This window comes from Phasianus colchicus, chromosome 2 (assembly GCF_987193195.1).
Source record: "Phasianus colchicus chromosome 2, bPhaCol1.hap1.1, whole genome shotgun sequence".
NCBI lineage: Eukaryota > Metazoa > Chordata > Aves > Galliformes > Phasianidae > Phasianus > Phasianus colchicus.
In genome coordinates, this window is record NC_143437.1 from 59,585,395 (window position 1) to 59,604,401 (window position 19,007).

General features: G+C 41.0%; 1 protein-coding gene across 13 annotated transcripts in view; it reads right to left on the reverse strand.

The window, feature by feature from the left end:
* NCOA7 (nuclear receptor coactivator 7) overlaps positions 1-18,342 on the reverse strand; it is an 84,435-nt gene extending 66,093 nt beyond the window's left edge. For 3 of the 13 annotated variants that reach the window (XM_090135829.1, XM_090135832.1, XM_031611126.2), the window contains exons 1-2: positions 18,201-18,342; positions 1,487-1,618 (exon numbers count right to left, since the gene is read on the reverse strand). In XM_090135829.1, the coding sequence (XP_089991955.1) occupies positions 1,487-1,536 (50 nt within the window). In that variant the 5' untranslated portion in view covers positions 1,537-1,618; positions 18,201-18,342. Of the gene's footprint in view, positions 1-1,486; positions 1,619-5,191; positions 6,180-7,226; positions 7,301-9,455; positions 9,562-17,432; positions 17,806-18,004; positions 18,110-18,200 lie in introns of those variants that run through there. The other 10 variants (XM_090135826.1, XM_031611129.2, XM_031611130.2 and 7 more) reach the window with 10 other exon arrangements.
* Between the last annotated feature and the right edge of the window lie 665 nt (positions 18,343-19,007).

A 19,007-nucleotide genomic window follows, 5' to 3' on the forward strand; every position in this document is an offset into this window, starting at 1 on the left:
GATGCAAAACAGGAGGGAAAAAGATGATCTCCCCAGAGTTACATAGCAGGTAAGTGGTAGAACTCAAAACTGATTTCAGGCGTTAAGCAAGGATCAAAAAACATCCTGCATCCTTTTAGGACAAACTACCCCAGAAAATTTAGAAGAGACTAGCCACAGGAAAGAAAGTAACGTAGGAAAGCTACAAAACAAATTATATAAAATGTCAAGGAGGACTTTGATGAAAGCCTCTAGTGGCAGCTCCAGTTTGTTTTGCAGACAGCAGTTAGAGAGGACTCAAAACATTCTCTTCAATACTAAAGCACCTTAGTCAGACTTTTCTTGAAAATCACATCTTTTTTAGCAAGAAATTACTTGTTTGGTTATACAGTCTCTTCAAATATGTTTTACCTTATTTGATATATCTCTACTATAGCTGACGTTGTTTATTTTCATTTCTCAACATCAAAATAGATCAAAATATTTATTTCAATATCAACATAATTGCACTTCTCCAAATGGAAAGCAAGTTACCTGACATTAACAGATGTTCTTTACTGCAATTCTTCAGTCTTTAGCCACCATTACACACCACCTGAAGAGCAGTTAATCAGAGCTGCAATTTTTCCCCATGCTACTACTACAAGCAGGTGTGACAAACATGTCTCTAGGCATCTCAAATTCACTTAGGCTGGTGGTTTAAAGCAGTTTTAGTAACAGTTATTTATTACAGAGTAGAGAGAGCACATGGCTTTCCATTTCAATGGTGCAGAAAATATGTCTCAGTCAAAGATGTTTTTATACTAGTTTTCTCCCCCCTCCTATCCCACAGAAGTAAACAAGCATTAGTTCTTTTTCTACATTGAAGCTCAGAAATTACTACATATATGTATGTGTGTATATATATATATATGTGTGTGTGTATGTATGTATGTATATACACACACTAAATAAAAAAATAAAAGTTTTCAGGAGATCATAATCTCATAATCACTTTAAAAAAAAAAACACAACCAACTCAGTCACCACTAATAATTAATTCCAAATACCAAAATAAGTATTGCATGTACTTATATAGATGATAAAGTCTATGCAGCATCATACAGTATATAGTTACCCTTGCTTAACTCACCTTTTCCTATGAGGCAATACCAAATCTGTGATTTATCTTTAATCAGATAAGCTTTAGTTTTAGACACGTTTGCTTTTATAAATACTCTCCAAAACTGGATGCTAGAAGCTCAAAATGTATGTGCACATTGCAATTGAATACCAATGGACAGTTTTCTGTTATTAAGAACAATTACAGTTCAAGTTTATCTCCACTGCCTCAAGGGAACAAATCATTACTCCAGCACTAGGGATGGGCATTAAAAGCACTCTTTGGATACATAACGCAGCACTGGTTTATTTTAAAGTATAATTTAAAAATTGTTACGCCTTGTGAAAAGGCAGAGTGAAGAGTTTCATATTTTAATCAGCATGGGAATAAAACCTATAACTTTACCGAGCAAAATAGCCTTGTCTTCTTTCCTTTTTCTCTTCCTTGGTCTCCATTATGTGCAGTCAAATGGGCAAGGTGAGCAGCCAGGCGTGATGCTCTTCTTCCCCTCAGTACCTCATATCCAGGCAGAGTTCTCTGTATATAAAATTTAAAAACAGGAAGTTCATAAATCAATATGTCAACAATATGTACAAAAACCAGCAATGTTGTGGTAATGCAATTGACTCACTGGCAAAGCAAAGTAGAACTTTAACCAGTCAGTACTTGACACAAGATATTCATTTAGCGTACAGTAAGACAAACAATAAATGCACTCAGGCCAATTTCTCTGGCAGAGAAAGAGGCATACTGCAAAGCAGGCAATCCAAAGAGCAGTAGCAAGTTATAAAACTCTGGAAGGATTAAAACCGTTGGCAGTGGTTAAATAGATTATACCCAAACATCTTCCTGGTGTTTTACAGATAAGAAGATCAAGACTCTTCAGAAACATCCCATACAAACAGTAAAACCAGAAAGATACATAATGTTGACTTCATAAAAAAAGTCTGTGAAATAGAAGAAATTTAAGAATAATGAAAAGAGAAAAAAAAAGTAGTCTGTATTCTTCAAACAGCTTTTAGTGTTGTGAACAATACACAAGTTCAAACAATTATGCTAGGAGAAGAAACAGGATCGATCTCCTTCTCTCCAGATAAATTGTAGAAGTATTCAGGCCCTTGTATATCAGAGGTGGGAATTTCAGAACTGCTTGGCACTTACTGCAATGAATCATATGCCCTATCAATTCCTTTCAGAGAATCTTGTCATGTATTTTATCCTCTTCCACTCTCCAGGATACATTCAGCCTACCCTGAAGGCTTGTGCACACAGTCAATTTCTTGAGAATGCTTTATCAAGAATTCAAGTTTAAATCAAAAGTTACTACTAAACATTTTGGTCTAATGGACAACACAACAAATAAATGAAAAACACGTTAAGTTATGATTCATAGAAGAAAAGTTACTGCAGAACATAATCATCTCCTCTTTTTTTTTTCCTGCATTAAAAGATTGTAAGATATAAACTGCCAGATGTCAACAAAAGAGGTCATGCAGGAAAAACAGACTAATCTACTTGAAAAGCCAAAGAGCATATCATACTGCATTCTATCAGAAATACTTGCCATAATTTTTTTCCATGTTTATGAAGCCTCAGTGCTTGGCAATTAAAGTCCACTGCTTCAAAATGCACCTTCCTTACTCATTAATGTGGTATATATCCAGCACTTCATGAATAATCAAGTCTCTTTGATCTCTATGCATCAGACAGAGACTTATAATGGTCAGTATGATAGCACTCTTTAAATGGCAAATTTAACTGACATCTTTGGTTTATGAATAGAATACTATTTTATCCCTGCAAAATATTGTGTGCTGTAGTCTCCAGCAGAACACAGAAATTGACATTACAGCAGCCTGCTCAGTTGCACAGCCAGTATGAGGATATAAAGAATTCCAGCATAACCTTATCTCCTCTACTGAGGTAGGTCTTTAGGTTTTCAGAGGATCAAAAATAGTGTCTTTGTTACAACTGCATTTAGAATTACAAGTCTTTCAAAAGCACACAATCACCACCTACATAGCAAACTACACAGAGCTCAAAGACAGAGGAACTAGCTTTTCCCCTTTGCCTACTTTCCCTTTATTTACAGGCTGTGGTGTGTGGTAAGAGCACTGACTGGTCACAGCTGAACCTCGTGCTGATATCAAGAACTACCAAATAACCAAAGCACTGAGATAACATTAAACTCACAAACACAAAAACAGTGGGACTCATGAAAATGAGAACAGGGAAGTGTCAAGAGTCCTCTCATATGACAGCTAGAAAGCACAGGATGAAAAGAGGGAAGGAAGATCTCTCCTTGTGGTCTCATCCTACACAAGAGATGGAAGCATGCTCCTTCCATTCACTCTCTTCCATGATTTGCCAATTCCACCCAGTGGAAAGAATATCTGCTGACTAGGGAGCCAGGAGGAGAAGGACTGTCCTGCAAGTGCTGGAGCAGCAACACCTGTGCTCTGCAAGGAGGGTGAGAAGAAAGGTAGATGCTGGTAGGGTTTCAGCCTAGAGCTTGTGCGCTACAGAAAGCATCAGCACAAAACAATCATGGCATTGCTTAATTTGAATCAACCCAGGCCATTCTATGATGCTATGAAAAGGACCACAACGATCATCTAGTTTCACCCCCCCTGCTATGTGCAGGGTTACCAACCCTAGCCCAGGCTGCCCAGAGCCACATCCAGCCTGGCCTTGAATGCCTCCAGGGATGGGGCATCCATAACCTCCTTGGGCAACCTGTTCTGGTGTGTCACCACCCTCTGTGTGAAAAATTTCCTGCTACATTTGACAAATGTGAGGTTTATTGTGTTCAGAATAGATGGCATTTCACAAATTGAAGTGTTGCCCATAGACCAGAGGTAACAAAAAGGCAACCTGGCGAAAAATGGCTTAATTCTTTTTTTTTTTTTTTTACTTTGGAAATAAAACACAGGAATCTTGTATCCAATAAACAAGTACTAGAAATTTTCACAACAAAATAATTTAACAAGTCTCACTTGATTTAAAATTTATTTGGCTGACCTTCTTAAAAGAAAGAAAAAGTATTATCTCAGGAAGATCTACTTACAGTTGAAAAACTGTCCTCTAAAAACATTTTCTTTCAGCAGTAGTGTGAAACAACAGATGGATTAGGAATGCAGCCTTTATGACCTCTGAGTTTACTTCTGTTTTTTCTTTTGCAATTTGTCACATGCTAATTACCTTTAAGGAACAAAAGCCTAAAAGCTAGGAGGATCGAGGTTAGCTGCAATAATTGCTACCAAGACTAGTATTTCAGAAAGGCCCTCTTCAGTTTTCAATTAAATAGCAGTACAAAGGCAACATTTACTTCATAGGTTTTCAGTAACACTTTAAAGTTACACCAGAAAAGGAAAACTAACTCCACACTTCTCCCCTATCTGTTCTTCAACAACTCCCAATAAAGAAATAACAGGTATTCTTTATTAACTGCTGAAAAAGTCATTATGGATACACAATTAAAATGCATTTCTGTTTTCTGGTATTCTTCTCTGATGAAGATCGAATCAGGAAGACTATTAAAACTGCATATATTTAGGGGATATTTATATGCTGGAACACAAATGTTACTCATATATCATGAGAACAGTCCAAGCCCAAACGATGAAAAAACTGATATACAGAAATTTCAAACTCCCTTTAACCCTTTCTACACTAAAGCCGAAATAGACAATGATAATCTTGTTGTTACGTGTCTACTGCAATGCTAATTGTTCTACGAGATAATTTCAAAAGAGATAGGCCTGACACACAAATAATGCATTTAAGTAATGATCCTGTTAAAAGCGTACTGCTCTATAAATTCAGCCAATGTCAGGTAACATCTCACCTAGTAACCACAGGAAGAAAAGAGCAAAATACAACAAATTACTTCTTGCTGTTAGTCTTGATACTTTAAACTTTTTCATTTATATTAGCGTTTTTTTATATACTTTATCCTTTGTCAGTTTAGGCATGGTGCCAAGGAGCTACTGGAGTATTTGTAACAAGGACAGGAATGCTCCAGTACAGCCACACAAGTAAAAGGAACAGACTGAACTCCTGACCACCACTTCTCCTTCCGTATCTTCTCAAGCATGAAGAATGATATACCTTGCTGCTTTCAGTGGAATTAGTCTGCAGTTTTTAAGAGACGACAGTAGATCTGCTTGCTGATCAATAATAAGAACTCAGAATTCCTGTTTGCTGGCATCAGTTATCAGTCCTACAATTACTTTCCAAAACCACGCACATGAGCAATAGCATGTTCAACAGCACCAACTATGCAGAAGCCAATAAAATATCTGAATACTTTTTGAACATTAACAATGGACTTGATAGCTTGTTTTTGGCCACCCACACTCATTACAAGTCCAGAGGAAAAAAAGGAGAGCATAAAATTAGCAGAGAGCATTTAAAGAAGGGTTATAAAGATGGTAAGGGCCTAGAGGGCAAGATGTGTGAGGAGAGCCTGAAGTCCCTTGGTTTCCTCAGCCCAGGATGAAAAAGGGAGCCCTCATGGCAGCTGCAGCTCCTCCCGAGGTGAGCGGAAGAGCAGCGCTGAGCTCTGCTCTCTGTGACAGCAACAGGGCCTGAGGGAATGGCATGGAACTGTGTCAGGGGAGGGGCAGCTGGGGGTTAGGAAAAGGTTCTTCACCAGAGGGCGGAAGGCATGAAGCAAACTGCCCAGGACAGTGGTCATGGCATCGAGCTGCCAGAGTTCAAAGAGTTGTTTGGAGAACACTCTCAGAGACGAGGTTTGAATTTTGAGTGGTCCTATGTGGAGCCAGGAGTTCAACTCCATGATTCCAATGGGTTGCTTCCAACATAGGATATTCTATTATTCCATGATTGAAAATCATGCAGTTCTCTCCATCTCTCTCTACACTGTTGAGTCAATACATCTCTCAATCTTTTATCTGGTATGATAATATTATAATTCCCCCCTTAGCAAATGAAGAACTGAGCTCTAAGTACCTTCTGCATGCTCACATAAGAGCAGAGGAACAACATGCGCAAATATCCTCCCACTAGAAAGAGCAGGTGCGGGCTATAGCATCTCACACAACAACAGCTCCTTATTTCTGCTTCTCTATTCTACCTCAGCATACACCTGCTCACACCACTATATTTCCTTAATATTATCTGCTGCAGTACAAACATTCCAGTGTTGCCACTCACAGGTGTGGGGTGTGAAGCATTACTGAGGATTCTACTCAGCTCTGCAGCAGAGTGCCTTCTTATGGCTAATAAGGCTTCTGGGTATACATGCCACTTTGGCACTAAAGAGCATACCACGAGAAGTAACAAAGATTACATCAACCAGTCAGTACTAAGACCAAAAAATGAAATATATATGTAGTATCTTAAGAGCAATATTACAAATTTCCACCAAGTTACCAGAGTAAGAAGTTGTATGACAACAGAGGGATGACATTTTTAGCACTTTTGTTCTGAAATTGAACACCTGGGGTTGCTGTCTGTGTCTCTGGTCAGCCCAAAGCAGGTATCAGGCACTTTGCATATGCAAACAGATGCACACAAACACGGCTGTAGCACAGGATCACACAGAACATGCTTGAGTGTAAAGCAACAAAGCAGGCAAGACATTCTCATTTGCTTCTCATTGCCTGGACTAACTAGGTTCAGTTTTACTGCTTTTATATTCTTTTAGGCTGCTTCATTTGAAAAGTTCAAGGTCTCAGAAAAAACATTATAGTGCTTTAAGATGAAAGGGTTATACAAATGTATTTTTTTGTCTTTTTCAAGCAGAGTGACAGATAAAATTAGACTGGGAGCTTTCAGCAAAGCACAAGTACATGCCAATAAAGCACAGCAGAGACTAATTACATTAAATGAGATTCAGTAATTCAAATCCAAAATTGAGAGTTTATTCTAGAGCTATCTTAAGATAAATATAATATTTTTTTTACTATAATTATATAGTCACAATGTAATTAGCACGTAAAGTACAATGCAATGCTGAAACATTAATAAGCTCTATCTTTATAAAGAAGTGCCAGTCTAGTATACTTAAATGAAGGGTACTAAAAACTAGGAGAGCTTTCCCACTTCAATGAAGTTGGGGCTGATCACTCATCTGTTGCTAAGGAGAACAACCCTCATTTATGCATATAACTCCACTGACCTTTAAAGTGTTAAGTCTGTCATGTTTCGTGCAACAGGGCTTCACTCCTAAAAGCCCCAAATGCAAAAAATAAAAAACTGAAAGTGAATTTGTATGCAGAAATCATTTCTACACTTCCTGTTCAGACTAAGTGTGCAGACCAGTATCACAAATCTCCATCTTAAGTGCAGCACTTGACAGCAGCTTGTTATGCCTGCTACATCATGTGGACTTGCAACAGCATGGTCAGAAACCCAGGATAGTAAAAATAGAACATGTAAGGGAAAAATATATCTTTTCTTAAGAACTGGCTGCAGTGGTTTAAGACGTTATTATGCCTACTGCAGAACAGTAGCAAGCTAACAGTCATTTCCATTCTTCATTAACACAGTAAAAGCAGGCTAAGCTTAGATCACCTTTAACTTGCTAACTAAATATGCAAGAGCCAAACAGAGTTCAAATAAAATAACCTCAATGATTAAATGAAACAGACTTTTCTGATTCAGAAACAGAACATCAATAACAAAAATTTGAATCAGTTCCTATGGATTCTCCAGCTGAATCATTCCTAGCTTACTCAGGAGGAAAATTTTACCACTAACTCAGGCTATCATATTTCACACAGAACGAAGTGAAGAAAAGAGCTGCCAGAAAGTCCAAGCTACAAGTGAAAGCTGTCAAGAGAAAAGCATCCAGATTTAATCTTCCCAATCAGGCAGCTGAACATCACCAGACATACTTGCCATTATGATCAGTGCACTTTACTGCATAACTCAAAAGCGGTTGTAAGAAATTAGTTACAAAACTGTAAACTGATAAGCAGAGTGCTATGTCATACTGAATGAGAAAGTGCAGTGCTGTTTGAAATCAGAAGATTTTCATTTTTAAATTAGGAATTAAGATTCTGTAGAATTTGCTGCCCCCTGAAGTTTTAGAAGTACTAACCCCTTCATTTTCTTGCATCTCCTGTGTCAACTCATCCTGGTTCAAGTAAAACATCAAAGTCAAGCTCTCTGAACCCAACACCTTTCACATTCATTGTGCACAGGTATACATGATATGGTGAGTCAGTATGCCAAATCCTGCATGCTTTATGGACTGTTGACAGAAAGCAGAGGTTCCTTCCAACAAAATGTTGTAATAGAAGATACAAGGCAGCAGAAAAACATCAACATTAGGATAAGGAGAACAAACTGTGTAGTGAACAAAATACAGACAACCTCGTACATGTAAACAATGGAAGCACCCAGGAACGTGCAGGGTACTGGCTCCAGTTATTTTGTAAATGTTAGTAACTTTATTAAGTAATCTACACCGCCCAAAATTCCTTGTCAAAAACATTTGCCCTCATTTCAAAGGCAGCAGGCTGAGACCCACAAGGACGTTGTTATCAATCAGCAAAGTTGCTACAAAACCACAGCTCATTGTGCCTTTCTTTCCCAAGATATTTTGTCAGTGAAACCAAGTCTATGCTTATGAGATACTGAGGTATCTCTACCACTCTTTATAAGGCATTTCTGAGACAAATCCTAGACTGATGTACAGCATCACAATTTCAGCACCACTGAACAAGAGAAAGATGCCGTTTACCACATCCGGAGATGATAAAACAAATGTCTGTCTCTTACCTTACTATTCTGTGATTTTCTGAAAATCAGCTGACTGCCAGGTGCAACTTTTACGCCAGCTGAAGTGCCAGAAGAACTGTCCTATATCACATACGTAGGACGTGGTTAAGTGGCACTGGATTTCAGTGTCACATATCCCAGGCCTGGTCACACCTATGAATCAGATCCTGCAAGTGGGATTTGCACTGGCAAAAAAAGCAGAGCTCCTCACATAGCAGCATCCCCAGTAACAGATGTATAGTAAACATCCTTTGCAAACTGAGTAGTCCTTGGTCAGCACAAGCACCAATCCAAAGAAAGTGCAGTTTTTGAAGGTGCTAGAACATGCCCATGCAGCAAGCAGCTACCATGGTTTAAAGTGCTGCCGCTCTTCGTCTTTCTCCTTTTCACCTGCTACAGCTGTACTTTATCACTACTCCACCAAAAACTGGCAGACAAATTACCTATGAGTAACAGAGTCAGCAGAGAGACTCCATACTTGCAGCCCAGTTTATCTCCTGCCATGTCAGCTCACACCCACTTCCACCCAGCTGATCTACGGAAAGCAGCACAGGCCTTTGTGCTGCACAGATAAACTGCACACACACATTTATTATGGCAGAGTTGACAGAAAAAGACAAACCTGCAGATGTAGACTTAACTCCTTGTGTAGTCACCCAGTATGGTGGGCCTCAGCAGCTGCACAGTTTGACAGCTGACAAGAGGAGTCAGTAAGTGCCAGGCACAGACTACAAAAGAGAAACGCACACTCTCAGGGTCACAGACTTGGTCAGCATATTCTCAGTGCTCTACAGAACAAGGCCAAGCAAATGATAAAGTATTAAGACACACATAAATCTATCAATTTAATAGAAAGTATTTGAACCGGTTGAGTATATTTCCAATAAAATTCATGCTGTAAAAATTACTATAAATTTTTATTTAAGAAGTAACTAGCATTTTCAAGTTTTCAGGGAAAATAAGATGAAATTAACAGCCTACTAACATTACACTATGAAAGATTAACATTTATAAATACTTTCTCTCTTATAAAAGCAACTCAAGATGGAAGAGGTAATTGAAGAGAAAATGACCATATTCCACCTCAACATTCCAACCCACTTTGCCTGCAAGGACTGATACAAATCCAGGGGCATGACTGCACCTCTCACCTGCCTCTCAAGAAGCAGCGGAGCTAAGAGGAGGAGTGGAGCAAAAAGGGAGCCTCACAATAACACAATGCAAATGTTTTCTGATGTGAAACACCCTTAACAGTACCAGAATGCCAGGTTTCCATAGCAACCTCAATTCTGCCATGAATACATTGTACATTTATAACACATTGAACAGCTTAATTGTAACAGAAAATCCTGTCTGTTCCTAACACAGGAGATAAACACTGGAGACCTTCCCTGGCTATCTCTGAGCTGCCCAGCCAGCAGCACATAGCGCAGCACAGTGCTCTGGCACTGCAGGGTATGACACCAGTGCAGGCCGCAAGTGCCCAGATGCTGCAGGCCATGGTGCAGCACTGCCACAGCACTCCGACAGCTGGCCGTGCCCTTACTGCTGCATGGCCTGAGGCCTGTCTCAATAGCAGCAATGTTTCTAATTATTTCCTTCCTTCTTGCATAACTCCTTTCGGTATTGTGCAATGAAGAATGATTTAGTCCCCGGGCTCTCCTGAAACATCCTCAAAGCCCTTATTATCTTTCTGTTCTTCCTTTCTCCAACTAAGGACTTCTGTACAACATGACAGGCAATTTCTGGTCCTGTACTGACAGTCAGCTTGCACCATTTACAAGGCAAAAACTCCTATGTGAAACCAACTTTACCTTGATATAACACGCAGCATTGTCACATTTACCTACCTCTAATTAGACAGTCTCTCTGAATAGCTTCTTGCTTCTGTCCAGAAGCAGAGAAACAGTTTTTCTGTGTTATAGATACTCATGCACAGCTGAGTTTCCGCTTGAAAACATTCAGATAATAAGATTTATGTTAATGAGACACAGCTCATACAAACCACCTGTAGGCTTTTTTTTTTTTTTTACAGTGTACATAATCTGGCCTTCATTTGTTCAATGATAGAGGTATTCAGCCAGTGATACAATCCAAAGCTTTTTAAAAAGAAAAAAAAAAAAAAAAAGAAAAGACAACTTAATAAGATTGAATTAAGGTTGAACAGCTGAAGCATGGAAATTATTTGGTATTATTGCTTTACCAAAAGTTTTACCTTCAGATTATTCAAGGGTTTTAAATTGTGATTGAGCTGAGGTGTTCTTGTTGATCAGAGCAGGATGATTTTGAAACCAGAAGTATCATGAACCGAGAGTACAACAAAGTATCTCAGCATTTCCAAAGCTAAACATTCCTTTTTTTGCTGGGAAAAAGAAAAAAAGCCTTCACAAAGTTTGACCTGATTTTACAAATAGCTTCAACCAATTGCTCCAGTGCTGCACTTTCATGGAAGCCATTTCAGCCTCATAGCAGGTACTGCAACATCGCTGAGCCCTGCACTCACACAGATTTATGCTGCATCAAGTACCTTCAGAGGGACTACTTGCTTATTGTACTTTCATTACCTAAGTACAGTTCTGCAGAATTGGAGCCTAAAGATGAAAACTGTGGACTTTTCTTTCACTCCACGTTAGTCCTAACACAGCTGGTAATGCTGAGTGTTTCAGGTTGCCCACATATTCCAAGCAAAGCCTCATCTTCTCTTGTTTACAGCTACATCAAAGTAATTGCTTGGCCGATCTCAAGTTGAAGTCATCCAAAATAATTAATATATTAACAGCATTTTTTTGTCCATGTTAGAGCCTTTGTTTTTAAACCAGCTTGAGTGTCTAAAACTTAAAGATTTGGTAAAGAACAATTCAGACCTTTTCACAGACCCTCTGGAAATCTGTCTCCAAACTGGTACAACTCCAAAAAATAAAAAAGAAGAAAGAAAAGAAGAAAAAAAAATCTAGCTTATACCTACCATGCCTGGATATATAATTAAACTGTATTTTAAAAGTACTGGCACATTATTTATAGGAAGTATATTATTCTAGAACTAGATATATGTTCTCATCAATAACTACTACAAGACTTAGAAGTAATTCTACACTTCAAATCCAGAATGCGCTGCTGGCTAGCCTTATGAACAGACAGTATGTGGCATGAGCTTTTCATGGGGTCACCACGGCTTTTCTGAGCCTTTCTGCTTGTTGAACTCAGCAAGGCAGAAAGATAAAAAGTGAAGGGAAACAGGAAGATACATTTCAAAGCCAGATAAAATAAATTTCAATTTATAACACAGTCTGCTGTCATCCTAGAGCCTTTCACTGATAAAATAATCATCTGCAGCTCTTTCATCGCAACATTTAGAACAAATAGTATGGAATGAAAAAGACAACAGAAATTAAACGACAGTTGTAAAATAAAGTATCAGTTAAAACTTTTAAACACAATGTAATGTTGACTGCAAAGTAGTTAAGAATTGAAAATGGTATCAGCGCTGAAAGAGAAGCCCTGATTTCAATGACATCTGCAGAAATTAAATCATTTATTAAGTTCCTAGATAGACAGGAGAGAGGAAAAAAAGGCAAAAAAACAAAGTCAGAAGAGAAACTTTTAAAGGCCTGTTACCATTTACTGAGGGATGGCATCATTTTGCCTAAGAAATACATTTTGAAAGTTGAAGCCCTTACAGAAAGTACATAAAAATATCACTGCATTCCGAATACACATGGGCTGGATTGTGCAAGAAGCAGATACTTCTGCTCTGCAGAGTTTGGGTATTTTCTTCCCACAGGAAAAACAAGAAACATAACATACCTTTCTTGCTTCTCTCATAAACCTAATCTGAAATGGGCTTCAGAATTGAACAGAAGGACTAAGACCATCTCTCCTAGATAACGTATTTTCTTCACTGCTCACTACTCATTGAGTCTAGAGGCAGCTCACCAACGTCCACCACAGCACTAGGCCTAGTTGTTTCTATGTTCCCCCTATTTATGCTGAAGGCAACTCTGCATTTTTTGAATTTATCATCCCAGTAAGCTTCTAGGGAGAAGCACCCACTGGTAGCAACGAGTTGTAAAAGCTGTCTATTATCTTCCAAGTTCAGCTTGAGATTGACAACCACCAGGGCAGTGCTCAGGAAAGGACACAACCACTTGACAAAACACTGGAACTTACCAGTCGTACAAGAGTGTCAAGTGCACAGTGTCAAATAAGTGGGAGAAAACTCTTTTCATGAGAATGTGCGACTTGTACTAACAGAAACCATGCCTTACAATATGAAATCCAATTCTCAAAACAAATAATCCACTTTTAAATTTGCTGACTGATCAGCTAAGAGCAGGCTCTGTTTTAAGGAATGAGGAATTCTTGTATTAAAGGAAACAATTCCTCTCCCATCAACAACTATGTCAACATGAGCTCCACACCAGAGATTTTGCTTTCAGTCCCGTGTGACTGCAGCAGAACACAAATAGATGACGCTGCAAGTTCCTGCCTAGCCTCTGCACAGCAATGTAGTGATGCCAGCCATCTCTCATTATCTATTCACCTCCCAGCAATAAGCATGCCTAACCAACAGAGCTCAGCATCATACCCTCCCTGAAAAAAAAAAAAACAAACAGTAAATCAAAGGAAATTTCTTCAGCTGATATGCAAGCACAAAGGGCCGGAAAACAACAGACTGCACTGAGTGAAAGCCATGCTTGTCACTCCTTTGAGTTCATAATTCATCTCCTAGCCACCCTGATGACTACTCCAACTACTTGTTACTTGACCTTTCACATGCAGGTGGCAGTGGTTCCATTCATGTCCATCAACTGTCACATGGCTGTTGAACATTAGACCCGTATCTGTGCAGGTGACTGGCTTATATCAGGCAAAGTCAGTCTTCCACCACACACCTGTATGTGTTTCAGCACATAAGATATGCTGCTTTGTAACAAAGTGGAAATCAAAGACTTTCCTATTTGCTTCACCACCCACTGTCACCACAATGTCATCACTCACATCACATATCTGCCGGACAACATCTGCAGGCTGGAAGCTCTTGGAGATGGGATAGAAGGAACTCTCTGGATTTTATGCCAAAAGTTATCAGAGTTGCTACTATTAATCTTCAGCAACTTCACTGCAGAAAGCTCGATGAGTGACAGGAAAAAAAAAAAGAGTTTAGAAGGTCAAACACTGCTTGCAGACTACAAGAAAAGTTGTTTGTTCTTTAATAGTTGCTCTATATATCATACAAAATAGTTTGCACGCTGACAAGCGACTCAACATGGAAGTACTGATGAGCCACTGATGACAGTGAATTGTTCTTTACAAATCCCAAGTAAGAACCTAGGCAGATTCCAATCAGTTTCTGGCATCACAGCATCACCTGAGCTGGCAGGAAGCCATCCATACATCTTCCTCCAAGAGCGAAGGTGGCAGCAGCGCTTCTTAAAAATTCATTCTTCTTTTCTATCTTCTGCATCAGTTTTAGAATATTTAAAAAGAAAACAAAGCAGAAAATAAGACAGATGACACGTGGAACAGATAGGAGGGAAAAAAAAAAAGATATGTGTAGCTGCAGAGAGAAAGCACTGCTAGAAAAGACTTACGTTCACTTGGAAAATGACATAATTTACCTTTTCTTTAGACAAGGTTCCTCCTACTTTGAATTCAATGTAGTAGTAGCTCTCATTGTGAACTGCCACAGAACAAAGCTGTGATTTCTTGAGACACTCTCTGTCTTAGATTTGGGGAAATGGCTTTCAGATATCTACAGAAACTCAGTGGGGAAGATTCCCAAATCAGTCAGAAAGGGTGAAGCTAGTGTAGGAAAGTCTTTCTGAAAATTAGTAGCTGTTAACAAAAAGGCTTATAAACCCTGATGAAGTGGAAAGGGAAAGAAACTAACACTCTTAATTTGACACTTCAGGCAAAAGATAAACACAAATCTTGCCTGAACAAACAGGTACAGAATCATTTAAACATGATAGGCAGTTAGAGAGCCTAGATTGTAAGAAGGATGCTGAAAGAAGAAACAGCCTCCCCCACCTCTGCAAAAAAAAAAAGAAATTAATAAATAAATAAATAAATAAATAAACCCCTAAAGCATACTATAAGTAACGATGACAAATTTAGTTACCGAACAGGAGGCCTGGTGCTCAATTACACATTTTACAGGAGACAGAACAACTGAATGTAAGAAACAGCTTGATCTAGCAGGACCTCAAGCAACACAGAATCTGAGGCATGCAACTGAAAGTTCAGCACATGTTTTGAAAGTAATATTAAATAAAGATCGGAAAGGCCCATTAAGATTATGATGAATATTGTATCTATTGAAAGCTTCAAGCCTAAGCCAGAAGTCTTCGAACAGAAAAATTTGCCATGAAATTGCAGCTTAAGTCTTAGGTACAAGCTCTTCTCTGGGATACTATGTGGTATCAAGTTGAAATACTGATGCAAGCTCTCCAAGTTTAGTCAGAGACTGGGAGCAGCCCAGCTGTGAGAGCAAAGGACTGCACAAGCAGTAACTTGCACTCCCTAGTGCTTACTTCTAGCTTCTGTGCTGAGTCCAATGGTGAAGTCTGACAGACCATACAAAGCCTGCCCATGCATCCTCCTTTTGCAGTCAAAAAGAACAGAAATTGCAAATTTGTAACAAAGGGCCCCAGGATTGCAGCAGTACACTGTGAACTTCAAAACAGAATAAACAATAGATGTCTTTTGACTGCAGTTCACAGCTGCTTATACCTGCTTGATGTTTTCATGTGGCTTTCCACCCACAATCAGAAGGGCTTGAAGAGAAAAGAAGGAAAAATATTCCGATAATGTGTTTGATGTGTCAAACTGAGACAACGCGTTTATAGAGGGAATTATAATCCCTCTGGTTTGCTTACAATTGTCTCAGGAATAAAGCTAGGGAGAAATGGCTTTGGAATAAGGAAATCATATCTCAATAAATAAATCTAAAAATTCAGTTCTCCTACCTTTATTATCCTCCTTACCAAAGGAGGCTTCTAAGTGAGCCCTCTTGGTGCTAACTTCACTCCTCAGCTGTAGTTACGTTTCCTCTTTTGGGGAAAGTGATACCAACCCACATGAAGGCCCTGCAGCAGCAGCACAATCTGTGTATCACACACACAGAGTCAGAGCAGACCTTGAGACTGAGCGTCCTCACAGCAGGGAGCAAGAAATGAGGAGCGCAGAGGCCAGTACACACCCCCACCCTTGGTGATGTTCCAGCCAGCAGATGCTTCACCAAAACAAGAGCTGAGCCCACAAAACCTTGGACACGTACAGATTATTGATTGTGGGAAGGAAGAGATTTGTCACTCTGTCACACTCCTTGGATAGTCACAGCAGATTCACTTAAAGCAAAGGGAAAATTAGTCCCTTCATCCTCCATTTACATCATAATTATTTTCTGCAGAAATTTCCAGCTGCCTGAAGCAGCAGGTCCTTGCATCAGATCACGCTCCAGAGGACTGCGCTAATTTCCACCTTTGACACGCTCACCCAGATGGGTGACTGCAGGAAGCCCCTGCAGATGCAGTGCATATTTAGAGCATTTTACACAGTTTTATTTATAACCTTTTAAAGAAATTTTATTCTCAAACAAATTACTTTTTAATGAATCTATCTTTATTTAAACGAATAGACCTACATGTAAGCTGTCCACTGAAGAGAAGTCAGATCCATAAGCTAGCCAAATATTTACAGAAGCAAGCCCTGGCCAACCTCAGTCTTCTCTTTCAAAATCCTGGATACACAAAACAACAAAACAGTACTCCCTCCCAACAAGACAAGAACCTCTCCAATCAATTCTAAGTCATTTCATCTCCAAAGAGAATCATTTATCATTTCAGCAATAAATGAGCAAATAATCAGAATATGGCCACTGACACAGTGGAAACATAAGAGAACAGCCCACTGGGCAAAGGCAAGAGCCATGACTCAGAGACCTGACTTTGCAACTTAGATAAGACACACTTCCAGAAAACCAGATTTTTTTAATGATGTAATAAACAACAGTACTGAATTTAACCCAAGTACAGAATTTCCATCAAACTCAAGACTTTGATTCATTAAAAAAAAAAAAAAAGAAAAAAAGGGAAGTCATTGTAATGTATGTTATGTTTATAACCAGTCCCAACAACTCCACTAAAGCTCTTCACAGAACCCAAGTTACTTACGGGTTTTGATCCTTAAAATATTCTTTTATATTTGTGAATGTTATCCTGAATGTAAAGGACAAAGGTGCAAGGACAAGAGAGAACGCAGACACTCGACCTACATGTCTTTTGCTATGCCTTACATCTGTTGCTTATAACGTGGCTTCCATTCAGGAACTATATAGGCACATACACTTTTCTTTCTATTTTCTATTGTTCTCTCCATTAATTCCTGAAGTCTGAGTATGTACACACAAGCTCACATATAGGCACATCCAAAACCCAATATAAACATAATATAATTTCCACGCTACGGAAATACTTGCTTATACAACAGCCTAGAAGAGTTCTCCAGTATGCATTTTAAGCATCATCATCTAACTACAGGCGCTTAGTCAGGGGCACAGCATCCTGCAGCAAGCCATAATCAATTAACGAGCACCTACCCGTCCGTCAAGTCCATTACTACGCATTAGCACAAGACATGCACGATGATTTAGTGGGCGAATGGTAATAGCGGCATGTAAAGTAAACACATGGTAGAAGGCTGCCGCTGAGCGTGAGCATTCATCACCAGATTCCATCACCTGGAGGCCGCATCGGTCGGTACCACGCACTGCCAGCAGCCCGCAGCTCAGCCCCAGGGCCGGGCACCAACGCGGATGCCGAGGGAGAGGTTAGCTGCGCACACGCAGATGGACGGACGGACAGACAGACAGCAGTCACCGCCGCACCTCCAACTGTGCTTCCCAGTCACGGTCATCAGAGGCTAGAAGTTAACAAGGAGAGCTCGGAACATTCCAGTAAATCACGCGAGGTCTAGGGAAAAAAATCCGATCGGAAGGCTGAAGGCCATCAGCAGAACGACTCGTTCCGCTCCGCTCCGCCGTAAGGGTTCGCAGAGCGAGAGCCCCGCTCAGCCCGGCAGGCGCACAGCCACCGCAGCACCGCGAGCGCACACGCAGCCCCCCGCCCCCGAAACAAGGACACGCAGAGCGGAGGGCGGCGCAGCGCTCACCTCCCCGCCGCGGCTCCGGGCGACATCCGCACGGCAGCTGAACGGCCGCCCCCGCTCCCTCCCGCCCCGCAGCACCGCAGGGCCCCGGCCGCCGCCGCCGCCGCCCCCGCCCCGCGCCTCCTCCGCACGCCGGGCGGTGACCCCGCGGCTTAACGGCGGACGCGTCCCGGCTTCCCCTCCCCGCGGCCCAGCGCACCTGCAGGGAGGGCGATCGGCGGCGGCATGGCGGCCGCGGAGACTGCACCGCTCCCCGCTCGGCCACAGCGGCACCAGCCCCGCGGCTCCCGAGCGGCCCGCCTGGGCTCGGCCTGCCTCGCGGCTCCGCCCTAACGCGCCGAGCCGCCCCCAGCCCGCCCCGCCTGCCCGCCCCGGGCCCGTGGGAGGGGGCGCGGCCCGCCCCGTGGGTGGTGCGGGGCTGCGTCCGGGCGAGGGGCGGAAGGTGGGCTCCGGGAGCTGCCCAGGGGCTCCCGGTGCCGCAGGTGCGGTGCTGAGAAAGGGTCTTCATCGGGGTGAGGGAAAAGCTTCGCCCCTGTTTAGAGTTTAGAGTTTTTAAGGGCAATACTAAAGCACCGCTTTTGGAAATCCGCGTTTGCAGATGCTTTTATATCCGTAGGAAACTGAAATGCCTGTAAACTTCCTCTGTTGTTTCCATATCCATTGCATGCAGGCTTCCTCGCAAGCACGCAGCGAACACCCCAAAAACCCATCCAAGTTCTCAGAAACTCCGTTCCCTTGCCTTAGGTAGCTCTGGGCAACCCTATCAGACCTGAGTGGCAGCCTAAACGAGACCTCGCTTTCTGTTCCCTCCTCTTGTCAGTAACCAGCTGCGAGAGACAGGAACAACAGGGGAAAGGCCTTCCACATCACAGCACCACTACATCCCAAAGTCTGCAAGACAAAAGTCTGAAGACAGGCAGATGCCTGCATAAACAGCAACTTAACGTAATACAAAATGTGTATCTGTGCATGCAGATGGTAAACGACTGTGCAAAAATAAAACAAG